General features: G+C 42.7%; 1 protein-coding gene across 11 annotated transcripts in view; it reads left to right on the forward strand.

The window, feature by feature from the left end:
* The window catches only part of nfat5b (nuclear factor of activated T cells 5b), a 52,722-nt gene that overhangs the window by 28,592 nt on the left and 10,024 nt on the right, over positions 1-14,106 (forward strand). For 5 of the 11 annotated variants that reach the window (XM_042321030.1, XM_042321027.1, XM_042321029.1 and 2 more), the window contains 4 exons: positions 10,292-10,952; positions 12,121-12,310; positions 13,174-13,364; positions 13,544-13,716. In XM_042321030.1, coding sequence (XP_042176964.1) covers positions 10,292-10,952; positions 12,121-12,310; positions 13,174-13,364; positions 13,544-13,716 — 1,215 coding nt within the window. Of the gene's footprint in view, positions 1-9; positions 360-1,620; positions 1,743-6,803; positions 9,700-10,291; positions 10,953-12,120; positions 12,311-13,173; positions 13,365-13,543; positions 13,717-14,106 lie in introns of those variants that run through there. The other 6 variants (XM_042321032.1, XM_042321033.1, XM_042321037.1 and 3 more) reach the window with 6 other exon arrangements.

Below are 14,106 nucleotides of genomic sequence, written 5' to 3' on the forward strand. Positions count from 1 at the left end.
GTAAGCCCCTCCTCCTCTACCCCCTCTTCTCTTCTGCCTCCATGGTAACAGTGAGCAGTGCTGGTAATGGTTCCATCCTGTTTCCTGGAGTCAACCCTTCTTTAGGCTACCTGCAAGACCACTTCCAACTACATTAGGGGTAGGCAGCACACAGCCTGTACCTGTAGGCTTACACCTGCATGTAGAGAGTACAGCCAATAGGCAAGGAGCAGCTGCTGAAGACCGGAGTTATGAGGCCTTATTGCCCTCTCCCTTGGGCGTCCTGTGGCCCTCAGAAAACATACTGCACACAATGCCAGCCAGCCATCCCTGGGCCCTGGGGGCTTGCTCACATCTCTGAAGACTGAACAGTTCTGACTGTGAGTGATGGGAACGACCTGTTCCTGTTTTTTTGTTTTGGTGTGCATTATCCCCTGGGTTTTACACAGAGATAATTATTGCAGACATGCAGAACTATGAGCACCTTTATATCATGATCTGTTGCTGGTTTCTATAAACCTCACAGCTCAGATGTAATCAGCTCCAGCTGCAGCCCCTTTTAGAATCCCAATCAGAGGGCTAGACTGAAAATGAGCTGTAGTAAAGCATTGCCTGGTTTTGTGCTGAAACAATGATTCTATACAAGGACTCTAGGATCCAAACATCTCTTTATGACACAGGCCTACAGGTTGCAAGCAGATCAGAAAGGCCTCTTTTTAATGTGCTTTAGAGTAGACATTTTTAAAGGTTTTCCCATCAGGGCGTAGGGGCTGTTACACACAATCAGAGAGGGCATTCTTGCTCTCCATAGAAATCCAACTTCATGATCCTAGCTCAACAATTGGCTAAACGGATTGCACTGTTTTCAGTGGTTGGGTTATGCCAAAACAAAGTCATGCCTACAGTCCTTGCTGGGAACACTGTGCCTTGCAGTTGGAGTCTAAAGAAACTCTCTTCATTCCATGCCATTAGAGGACACCCCTGATTCTTTCGGGGCACACAAGACCTACGGAGTCCCCATCTTCTTGGGCTGTCTGAATTATCTTCAATATGGCAGTCTGTCTATTTGGGGTCCACTAAATCACGAAAGGCAAAATGTACCCCATTAATTGACAATAGCAATTGGCTCCCAGTCTGTTATTGTACATTTGTGAATATAGATGTTATAAAAATGCAAACCATCTCTCTTTGGGACAAGACACAAGTCAGAAGCCGGGTACAAAACCATTTCTGTACTGCTCACAAAATCATTGTTTGAGATCCAAAAATGTTAAGTAATTCAGTGATAACTCTTTGCAAAATTCCAGAAATATCACTAACTGTTTACTTGTGTGTTTTGCAGCTATTTTGCTTAACCAGTTACTGCCACACCATTAGTTCAAGTAGTATCTTCTGACACCATGCATCAGTCTGTGTAAGGCTAAATAGTACATCTAGTACACTACAGTACTTGCACATAAGGAATCCAGAGAATCTAGTATGTTTGCAACTGTAGGCCTAAATGTTAATTAAACCAATATCATATTCAAAGCAAGAGGAAAAAATATAAAACAAAACACCTTTTTCTGGATAAATCTGTCACAACCTGAACGTTCAAAATGCAATTCACTTTAGCTCTTTTTACTCTGCCCCTTACCAAAGTGCCCCGGTTTAGAGTGAGTTTCAGTAGAACCAGAAGTCTGTTGCCTTCGGACATCAGTGCTTCAATGCAGCCAATGCAGCCCTCAGACAAGGCGGGACATACTGACTGTAGCTGGAGGAAGGTGAAGTATTTTTCAGTTTACATGAAATTTAATTTGGGACTGTAGGTTTTACTGCAAATTGGCCTTACTTCTTCTGGCTATCTCTTCTTCTTTTCACTTTTTTTGTGAATTTTATTTTGTACCACAAATCTTTCAAATCAAGTATTGAAAAAATACTTTGACATTAAAATGTAGGTTTCTATTGGTTACCTGTCAAATGAGGACAACTTTTTAATTTTAGGCTGTCCAGCAGTTCAGGTTATTTTTTTTTGGTCACACCAGACAATTTTCCCCATCGCTTTGGCTCTTTGTTCAAGTAGTTTCTCCCTCCCCGTATCCCTGCACAGCCTTCCTCCATTTGCCAGCCATATAGCTCTCTGCTGAAGCATCTCTGCCCTGGCCTTTTTACACCTTTACTGTTCTGTGCCGTTACTGTACTTTGCAAGGCGGGTGCATGCTGGCTGTGATATTACCCTACTCCCATCACCCATCCGTGGCCTGCCCTGCTACTTTTTATAGCTTGGCCTGGCTGTCACCACATCCCTGATGCCAGTGTCCTTACTGTTTAGCTCTATGCGGCTGCACACTTCCATGTTCCTATCCCTGTTCTTATCCCTGTCCTACCACCCCTGCCTGTAACTTTAAGGCTTGGTTACTTATGTTTGTCCTCTCCCCTGTTCCCTCCGTTTTGAGATATGGCTGAATGGAGATGTAGCATCACTCTAGGTTGGATTCAGCTGTTATGTAGGAATGTCGGCTATTTTTAGTCAACTCTGGCCATACAAAATTCATATTGCTTTTACTTTGTTGATTAGCTCACCCCTTTTTATTTTTCTAATTGATGTAAGATGTTATTGATTTCCATTTAGAAGTCTGAAATGAGCATTAATTATTTGTTGTCTGAGGTCAACTTTCTTCCTTGCCTTTCAGTCAGTCTACAGTCGAGGCCAAAAGTTTTGAGAATGACACAAATATTCATTTCCACAAAGTCTGCTGCCTCAGTGTCTTTAGATATTTTTGTCAGATATTACTATGGAATACTGAAGTATAATTACAAGCATTTCATAAGTGTCAAAGGCTTTGATTAACAATTACATGAAGTTGATGCAAAGAGTCAATATTTGCAGTGTTGAACCTTCTTTTTCCAGACCTCTGCAATCTGCCCTGGCATGCTGTCAATTAACTTCTAGGCCACATCCTGACTGATGGCAGCCCATTCTTGCATAATCAATGCTTGGAGTTTGCAGAATTTGTGGGTTTTTGTTTGTCCACCCGCCTCTTGAGGATTGACCACAAGCTCTCAATGGGATTAAGGTCTGGGGAGTTTCCTGGCCATGGACCCAAAATATTGATGTTTTGTTCCCCGAGCCACTTAGTTATCACTTTTTCCTTATGACAAGGTGCTCCATCATGCTGGAAAAGGCATTGTTCTTCACCAAACTGTTCCTGGATGGTTGGGAGAAGTTGCTCTCTGAGGATGTGTTGGTACCATTCTTTATTCATGGCTGTGTTCTTAGGCAAAATTGTGAGTGAGCCCACTCCCTTGGCTGAGAAGCAACCCCACACATGAATGGTCTCAGGATGCTTTACTGTTGGCATGACATAGGACTGATGGTAGTGCTCTCACCTTGTCTTCTCCGGACAAGCTTTTTTCCGGATGCCCCAACCAATCGGAAAGGAGATTCATCAGAGAAAATGACTACACCAGTCCAATCCCTGTACCTTTTGCAGAATATCAGTCTGTCCCTGGTGTTTTTCCTGGAGAGAAGTGGCTTCTTTGCTGCCCTTCTTGACACCAGGCCATCCTCAAAGTCTTCACCTCACTGTGCATACAGATGCACTCACCTGCCTGCTGCCATTCCTAAGCAAGCTCTGTGCTGGTGGTGCCCCGATCCTGCAGCTGAATCAACTTTAGGAGACGGTCCTGGCGCTTGCTGGACTTTCTTGGGCACCCCGAAGCCTTCTTCACAACAATTGAACCACTCTCCTTGAAGTTCTTGATGGTCTGATAAATGGTTGATTTAGGTGCAATCTTACTGGCAGCAATATCCTTGCCTGTGAAGCCCTTTTGTGCAAAGCAATGATGATGGCACATGTTTCCTTGCAGGTAACCACAGTTGACAGAGGAAGAACAATGATTCCAAGCACCAGCCTCCTTTTGAAGCTTCCAGTCTGTTATTCAAACTCAATCAGCATGACAGAGTGATCTCCAGCCTTGTCCTTGTCAACACTCACACCTGTGTTAACGAGAGAATCACTGACATGATGTCAGCTGGTCCTTTTGTGACAGGGCTGAAATGCAGTGGAAATGTTTTTTGGGGATTCAGTTCATTTGCATGGCAACAAGGGACTTTGCAATTCATTGCAATTCATCTGACCACTCTTCATAACATTCTGGAGTAACTGCAAATTGCCATCATACAAACTGAGGCAGCAGAATATGTGAAAATTAATATTTGTGGAATTCTCAGAACTTTTGGCCATGACTGTATATGGGAAAACATTTTGTAAAAGGAAATCCAAATTGGATCTAATGCCAAGCCATTTAAGGGAGGTCATTTCAAGTAGTGCAGTTCACAAGAGAGTCTGTTTTTCCGTTTTAAGTAGGTAATTGCAGTGGGAGTCTTTTTATAGGTGAACAGCCATTAGAGAGGGAAAGGACCTTATGTTACTTTTGCCCATAATTTCATTCAGTTCATCTTTAGGAATGTTTGTTCAGTTCAGACCTTACTATCCCAGCCACTCCTTCTCCTGCTTCCCACCCATGCTAAAGGGTCCGAGTTTGCTTGTGCCAACTTAGCTTCTGCATGAGTTTAAAGTGGAAATGCATTTTATTTTACAAGCTCCAAAATGACACTCAGCCTGTACATTGAACAGCACCTGATCAATATCGTCATCCACACACCTCAGCAATATATTGACAAGTGAACATACTCCACAAAGCCTTTGAAATGTTCTTCCTTTCTTTGTTTCAATAATATTCAGCAAATGCACAAAGTGAATTGCTTTTTTGTTGATTGGATGCAAGTTGTTTTGCTATTAATGAATTTAACTTGCATTTTAGCTGGGCCCCACAGGTGTCGTGGTGGGTTGGGGTACTGTGTCTGTCTATCAGTAGTGAAGACATTTAGTCCCAAGGGCTCTTAACCCATCAAAATTCACCCAGGGTGTTGAGTAGGTCCGTCTAAACTTTTAGACTTCTTATTATTTTCATTTACTGCATTTACCATTTTTTGTATTGTATTGCAACTGAGTTTTTGATGTCAAAAGTTTTGTTTCTTTAATTCTGCATTTAAATGGTAGTGGAACATATTGTAGAAGGAGTGGAGTTAAAGGGACATAAAATGCAAAAAAATGTCATCGATTTCATATTCATCATCTCCAGCACCACCCCAACATCAACATATGCGGAAAAAGGTGCATTTCTGTGTTTTGTAGTAAAAAATATAAAGATCTGTTTTTCCAATGACATCATCAACCAATTAGTAGGTAATATCTACTCAAAATGTGTCAATCGCACGATGCACACCGATGTCGTCATTGGAAACACTTATCTTCCGCTATCTTTTTTTACTATAAAACATAGAAAAGCTCCATTTTCCCTTATGTTGATTTTGGGGTGGTGCTGGAGATGATGAATATGACGTTGAGAAAAGGTTTTCCTTCATGGGTTTAAGGGTACAGAAAAGCAGAACTTGGGCTAGGATGGAACATGCAATGGTCCCATAGGTGGAGGCATGGGTCTTCGGTAATGCGTTTACAATAAGAGCAAATGTTCTGTGTTTATTTGAAAATGTATTAAGTCCACGCTGTAATACACCTTGAGTATTATTGCCTCCATCTGCTGGGACTGGGCAATAATCACATTGGTTTTAAGAGCATGGTGATTTGCAGCCACTTTCAGCATTTTTGTTAAGTGGAAATTGGTAGAGTTTGTGGAAAGAATAGCCTAAATATATTGAGTGATACTACCGGTACTACCATTTTATGGCCGAAACAAATCGTTCCAGTGCCTTCAGAAAGTATTCATACCCTTTGACTTATTACATATTTTGTTGTGTTAAGACCTGAATTCAAAATGTATGAAATAGTTTTTTTCTCTCCCCCATCTACACGCAATACCACATAATGACAAAATTAAAACATGTATTTAAACATTTTAGCAAATTTATTGAAAATGAATACAGAAATATTGAATTTACATAAGTTTTCACACCGCTGAGTTAATACTTTCTAGAAGCACCTTTGGCAGTGATTACAGCTGTGTACGTCTGCTTTCCACACCTATTTTAAACACTGTCAAATTGGTTGTTGATCATTGCAAAAACTCGGCCACTTGGGAATATTCACTGTCTTGTTAAGCAACTCCAGTGTAGATTTGGCTTTGTGTTTTAGGTTATTGTCCTGCTGGAAGGTGAATTAATCTCCCAGTGTCTGGTGGAAAGCAGACTGAACCAGGTTTTCCTCTAGGATTTTGCCTGTGCTTAGCTCCATTCTGTTTTATTTTTTTTATCCTGAAAACCAGTCCTTAATGATTACATTACATCATCCTCAGGTTTTGCCCATCACAGCCATTAAACTCTAACTGTTTAAATGTCACCATTGGCCTCGTGGTGAAATCCTTTGGCAGTTTCCTTACTCTCCGGCAACTGAGTTAGGAAGGATACCTGTATCTTTGTAGTGACTGGGTGTATTGAAACACCATCCAACGTGTAATAACTTCACCATGCTCAAAGGGATATTCATGTCTGCTTTTTTATTTCAATGTCTGCCCTTCTTTAGGAGGCATTTGAAATCCTCCCTGGTCTTTGTGGTTGAATCTGTGTTTGAAATTCACTGCTCGACTGAGGGACATTACAGATAATTGTATGTGCGCGGTATCATGTTAAACGCTATTATTGCACATAGAGTGAGTCCATGCAACTTATTGTGTGACTTGTTAAGCAAATTTTTACTTCTGAACTTATTTAGGCTTGCCATAACAGAGGTTGAATACTTATCGACTCAAGGCAGTTAATATTATTTTTTTCTACTTTGACGTTATGGGGTATTGTGTGTAGGTTAGTGACAAATCTCAATTGAATCAATTTTAAATTCAGGCTGTAACATCTACTGTGTGAATACTTTCTGAAGGCACTGTATAAAATTTGTTCATAATTGACACAATTTTATGTATGAAGTTCTCTAGCTTCAACCTATCTGTACTCTGTTCCTCTGGATGTCTCGGAACCAAACCTCCTCAGAGTAATTATACATGAAGCCTTCAACCTTTTGTCCTCAATCTCCCTTTGAATATTGAATTGCAATGCATTTCGTTAGCCAGGGTATTATGCACAAACGGAGCAGGTGATGACTCAAAATTCAAGCAAGAAATAAATCCTGAATCCCTGCCCTTCAAGTCAGCCATTTTGGTGGTTATAGCTGTCCTATTGGCCAGCTGTCTTTTTCTATTAGAATGGATGGGCTCCTATTGAACAGGTTGTCTTCATTACCACCTGGCGCTCAGCATTTCAAGGTTATCAGATGTACTGTGCGGTTTACAGGTATAATAGTTTGTCAAGATCAAAAGGTTTAACACCAGGCAATGCTTTACGAGGGCCAATTTCCTGGACCCAGATTAAGCATACTCCTGAATTAAAAAGACTCTCCAATGAAAGTGCTTTTTAGTCCAGAAATAGTCTTAACTTGACATGATGATGACCAAAAGACACATTATGCTTTAAAGAGGCTTAACAACAGGGGTTAAAAGGTTTATGTGATAAATGCCTCTTTCTGTGGCCAGGTGTCTTTCTCCTGTGATAAATCAGACTTCCTGATTTTAAATGATTTATACCCTGGATAAAGAGATGCAGCAGTGCTCTCCTCCGTCCTCCCTGTAGGTGTCTCTGGGTTTTCTCTTCTTTAAGACCTGGCTACATTTTAAACAAACAATCAGCCCTGCGTGTTTAGACTAGAAGGCTAATGGGGGCGTGGTAGAGGGAGGGACGTAGAGGGAGATTCTATCCAACAGTTCTACTGCTCCACAGCACAGGCCAATAACAGAGGGATTTCATTCTCTCCCGCAGCGTTTGCTGTCCTGACGTTTATTACACGGTTGTCTTTAGTTTCATTACACTCAGAGCAGGGCAACTCGTTTTATATGAGAAAAAACTAGATTACCTCCCTCTGGACAGACAGCAGGACATAAAAGGGCAGTTGTTTGAAATGTGTACACAACTCACGGATGGGACCATTTACTCAGGCATATTTGCCAATGTACAGTAGTCTACAGAAAGCTTTTAGGCCATATACATAAGTCTGGAGGGAGCTGTGAACCTTTACAAAGCTGGAGAGATTTACTGGACTGGGTTTCTTTGAGGCCTTTGTTTCTCCAGTTTCTGTGAGTGTTTTTAAGTGTGGTGAGAGGGCGCTCAAAGTGGCTGCAAATCATTCACTGCGGTTCCAATCTTAGCAGGGCCTGTACGTTTCTCATGTTTGCTACGCTTCCACAAATCTGCATGAACAGCACATCATGAAATGTGTTTCAAAGGAATGTGTCATATTTAGATTTTGTACTTGACATCATTTTGTAATTAACTAATCCTTCAGCATTTCAAATCCACTGTTCTGTTATGTTTATTCTTGTTTTAAAACTGATTTTCATTTGATATTACATGGTTGTGAAAATGGAACTAGTTCTTTTTGTTCTGTGGGAGGAAGCTTACAACTGCCATGGAGAACAAATTGCTGTCTTGCTGCCATGGGGAACAAATTGCTGTCTTGCTCGATACCAATCGAACTAAAATTATTCCTGTCTCTTGAATAAAACATTTAATTATAATCTATTGGGTAAAATAGCTGCTCCCTACCATCTGCAATCAGGTGGAAGTTTTTTGTCTGTTTGCTAGATTGCTTCTGTTTGCAGAAATCCATACAATGTGCTGTATGTTTTGAAAGCATTCCTGTTCATCAGAGCATAAATAGATGTATGGCTTTATACATTTCTTCTTTTTATCATGGCTACTCTTCAATAAATTCAAATAGTTTAGCCACTAAAATTAATTTGAGAAAAATTAATGATGTTCCATATTGTTGCAGTAAGGGATAGTTCCTACATATGAGTGCATTTGGAATGGGAAAAGGGAGAGGGCTTGTGGGTGGAATGTAAAGTGACTGGAATTTCTTCATAGACAATGCACCACATTGGCTTGTAATGAGTCATAGATATCTGGCATTCTTCCGATTGCCAACAAAAAGCTATCTTATTTTTCAGTCAAAAGCACTGTAGCTACAGTTTCGAATGATGTGCCGCTTAGTTGCACCTCTTATTTTTCATTGTTTTTATTGACATGTTGAATTCACAGTAGCGATAAAGGTTTTACAAATCAGGATAGCTTGTCTACCTCTCCTCTCCCTTTCTCCTGCAGCAGTCTTCAGGATTTCACCTCCATGCTCAGACCTTAGCCTAGGGCTAGGCCCTTAGGCCACCAAAGGCTTCCATTTCTTCCATCATATCATCTTGAGTAGACAGTCGGGTATTGCGTGTTTATTTCCTACCATGGGGTGTCATAAGCTTTCTCCAACTCCCATGTTTTTTGTCGCCCTTTTATGCCAGTAGCCAAACTATCCAGTTTGTTTTCACAGAAGTGGAAGATGACAATCTACCATGCAGCATCTGCCATTGCACCTGCTTGAAGCTGCACTCTACTGTACCCTGCATTGAGGACCTGATAACTAGGAATGCTTTTGAAATGTACTCCACATGACATACTCCACATGACATTCAGAAAAACATATTGAGCAGGAATAGAACGAGACCCTTGAATGACGGTTCCATTTTCACATATTCTTTTTGTTCAACAGTTTTTTTTTTTTTTTTAATTACATTTGAATGTTCAGCTCTTATTGCTCATTCGCTGTCTCGTTTTTATTCCAGGAAGTTCCCTCTGAAGCAGGGAGTGTCTGCATATAAAATGGTCTGCAGTTCTCTGCTTCATAGGTCAGAAGCTTGTTTATTTTGTCTCTGTGGCTACGTTCAGTCCCAACTAAATTGTTTGAACCTGTATGAGAAAAAGCTCTATTTGGCACGCATCATCTTACACACCAGATAATCTTCATTTCATTTGAACATCCCTCTACGTGTAGATTTCCCAGTTAATTTCTGTTCATGGCAAATGCTATTGAAAATCAAGGTCCAGTGTCACTGAAAGATGGCTAGAGAATTGGATTACTGCACGTTCTGGGACACAATTTTTTTGCAGATTGAATTAGAAACTCTCTACGTATCAATTTCAGATAATTAGATATTCATGTCAGAAAATGCATGACTTTCCATGTATATTATGTCCTATAATATGACTCTTTTCCCCCATTTTTTTGTGTTAGAACACACTACATACACTCTCACACACATAGACACACTCACACATCATGATGCAATAAAAGAAAAGGGAAAATTATAATTGGATGACCAAAGAAAAGGAAAAAAAAACAAAAAAAACAATTATGCACAAATTTCGCTGCTTGAATGGGACTGCTAGCCAATGCTGGTTGAGATGCATTTATTTACTGTCTAATTATATACACTGTAGATGCCACCACCGTCTCCTCTTCTATGACCATGGGAGGCCCTCGCAGTGCTTTTCCCACCTCTTCCAGCTCCACCATGCACTCCAGTACTTCAGCCACCGACCACACCTCTGCTCATACCGGCATCGCCGCTCCAGACGAAGGTGTAAGTAGCAGAGCGGTGGCGGAGATGCTTGGCGCCGAGGGCGGGACTGGCAACAGTGGGAGTACTGGTGGCGGAAGGGCTGGCGGCGAGAAAGGAGGAGGGGCTGGATCCCTAGGTGGAGGAGGAAGAGGGGGGGCATCCCAGGAGGCCCAGCAGCACCACCAGATGACCCCTTCCAAGCGGCGCACGGTGCTGAACATCTCGCCTCCGCCCGAGGACCTGTTTGACGACAGCCGCATGTCCTGCCAGGAGGATCAGCTCCAGGACTCCGAGCTGAGCAACAGCATCTGGATGGATGACTCCGCCTCCAACTTCAGCATCGTCAGCTCCAGCTCCTACAACGACAACACAGAGGTGCCCCGGAAGTCGCGCAAGCGCACCCCCCGCCAGCGACCCGGGCCCAAGCCTGCCTCGGCCGAGGAGGCCAGCATGGATGTGTTTGATGCAGACAGTGCCAAAGGTCCTCACTTTGTGCTCTCACAGCTGGGCTCAGACAGCAAGGCCTGTACCAAAGGAAGGTGGGTGCCCCTAGATCTCTTTTACAGTGAAATTAGCCCATGTGGAAACATATCTAGCCTACTGTTTACTTCCTTTTGGTCTGCAGAGTTAACTTTCCTGTTCTTTTACATCTCTGAGATGGCTCTATGGACTTTGGTTGAGTTTCCGTTTTCAGTTTGAATCTTGTCTGGAACACAGAATGGAAATACATTTAGAAATACATTAAGACAAGTTAAATGTCATAAAATTATTAATTCATCGAAAAACACTTATAAACTTATACCATTACAACTACTATTGAATGGACATCTCAACAGAACTGTTCATACCTTGCCTGATTTTGAAGAAGTTTATCTAAATTTGCTCCATACTTATTCCCATTGTTAAGATATGTAAACCCCTATACCACAAGTGGAAATCGAACCAAACCACTGGTTTGTCTGTGCTTGAAGAAGAGCTGGCAGATCAGAGGCTAGGGAGGGGCAGGATACCACAGCACAAACAATGGTCAGCCATGGTGAATCACACTGAGCCTCTTTGAAAAGTGTTGAGAAAGCAGAGCAGATTAAATAAACCAATAAGTCCATCTCCTAAGAGGTTCTGATGGACCCTGCTTGGTAGTGAGCCTCCAAACTCTGCATTGCTCACTAGTGTCACTGGGAAACCATGGCAGCTATTTGGGGATCCCTCACTAGTCCCCTGCTGCTCTCCAGTTCCGAATACCCCCTATGCTCCACCATACACACATACTGACACTCACTCACACACAAACACACACAGATATTTGCTGGTGGGGGTCACAGCTTGGCTGGAACTTTGATAGTAAGTGGATGGTCTCCAAGTCCTGTCAAGTTCTCTTCCACTGAGAGGAAGCTTGGTGCCAACAGTGGAGCTGATCTTTCCTCCCCTTACATAAATGAACACAAGGAGGAGCGGAGAGGAGGAGTGGAGGTGAGGGTTGCTGCCACTGCCACCCAACACCAGGTTGTGCGGCCCTCAGTCCCCAATGATTACAAGGTCACAGGCAGGGTTAGGGTTAGCAGGGGACAGTGCTGTGAATGAGTGAAAGGAAACAGTCCCCTGCATTAAATATATGTGGAAGTGTATTGTTGTTAGTGTTGCGTGTTTCAATGTAGGTTGTTTAGGAGCTGTTGGGCTTACACAGTACCTAACCAGTCTGTCTTGCAGTTCGGCAGATGGCTCCCAAACAACCCATCAGAAATGTGGGACCCTAGCGAGCCAGTTCCCTCAGAAGAGTGAGTGCAAGGAGCTGAAGATCCTGGTCCAGCCTGAGACCCAGCACAGAGCCCGCTACCTGACTGAGGGCAGCAGGGGGTCAGTGAAGGACCGCACTCAGCAGGGCTTCCCTACCCTAAAGGTACGCCTTAAACCAGCACCAGGACCAGGGGGGCTGTGGCCTCTAGGGCTTTTTGTGGATGGTCAGTGCCCCATACACGTGTCACTGTTTTGACTCTACCCCTTTGAAAGTATGCCTTTATCTGTCCTTTATCAAATGTCACCATCAACCTGCTCCATACTCATTGTTACATAACACCTCTACATTGGCTTAACATTCTTAAGTCAGTGATTCAGTGATTGTCACAGGCTATGTAGAAACTTGTATAAAAAGTGATGCAACATATCAACCCCAGGTTATTTTCTTTTTATGAAACAAGGTTTAATAGCTAGCGGTTACAACACACCTTGGAAGGCAGCACTCAGGTGGTAGAGCATGGCTCTTGCAAAGCCAGGATAGTGGGTTCAATTCCCATGAATGAATGACTAAGTCGCTTTGGATAAATGTGCCTGCTAAATACAATATAGTATATAAACTACATAAACACAACAGATTTTCTTGTCCACCGAGAAAAGAGGTAACTATCATTATTCTCTTGAAATGATTACAACCGCAAATCGTGACTTTGTTTGCATTCCTTTGTCATATCTCAGTATCAGCAATGTATTCCATATTTCAAATGTTTTACTCTCAAAGTAGACAGCAAAACAGACAGTTGTGCAGTGACAGCTCTGTTATCATAGAATGCTATTAGATATCATCTTACTAAGCAGAAAGCTGCCACTGTCTATTCACCTTTGTATGTTATTTTAGCTCCACCCCACTTGCACAATATATTCCACGCTCAAAATTCTCTAGTGACTTACAAAAATAGGTAGAGTTGACTTTGGAGCAGCTGTGCTATTTTCTGATTTGAGTGTTCTTTGTTTCCTTCTTGTCCACAGCTGGAGGGTGTGAATGAGGCAGTGGTGCTGCAGGTGTTTGTGGGTAATGACGCTGGGCGTGTGAAGCCACATGGGTTCTACCAGGCCTGCAGGGTGACGGGGCGCAACACTACAGCCTGCAAGGAGGTGGACATAGAGGGCACCACTGTCATTGAAGTGTCCCTGGACCCCAGCAATAATATGACCCTGGCGTATGTATCTGCTTATTGCCATAGCTGTTGCAATTCTGTAAAATCACACATACTGGAGACTGCTCCTCTTAGTAGATCTCCAATGGGAGTGCTTTGGGGGCTGTTGCAGCCGCTCGGGCCTTGTTCAGCAGGCCTGCTTGCCAGTCTAACATCTGTGCTGTGTGTGTCTCTCTCTGCAGGGTGGACTGTGTGGGGATCCTGAAACTGCGTAACGCTGATGTGGAAGCTCGTATCGGGGTGGCCGGCTCCAAAAAGAAGAGCACGCGTGCCAGGCTGGTGTTTCGGGTCAACATCTCCAGGCCGGACGGCTCGGTGCTCACGTTACAGACACCGTCGTCCCCCATCCTGTGCAGTGAGTGGCTTTAGGTTATTCATAGCATCTGCCCACCGGAGTTCTCTCAGGAACGCTGTCGGAGCTTAGAGCTGACGCACGTCACCAGGGGATTAGGGGGAGGTTCATTCAGGGGGTTGGGTGGACAGGAGGAAAATGAAAAGGAGCTTGGGTCAGGACAATGATGTAAATAATGAAGTCTCCATTGGGAGCCGTTACTGTCAAAATTTGACTGGATAGTCTTACGAGCATTTGTAATATAGGTTTGTTTTATTGTTTTCATCTCGTTTTTAAGTTCCACGCTGAAGACTTGGACACTTTGAAGAGTTGATTCAGTCTAGAAGTTCCATTTCTAATGCGTTATGTATGCTTAGCAGATCATTTTCTAATTTAAGTACATTTTCAGAGACC

Source organism: Oncorhynchus tshawytscha, linkage group LG04, assembly GCF_018296145.1.
Source record: "Oncorhynchus tshawytscha isolate Ot180627B linkage group LG04, Otsh_v2.0, whole genome shotgun sequence".
NCBI lineage: Eukaryota > Metazoa > Chordata > Actinopteri > Salmoniformes > Salmonidae > Oncorhynchus > Oncorhynchus tshawytscha.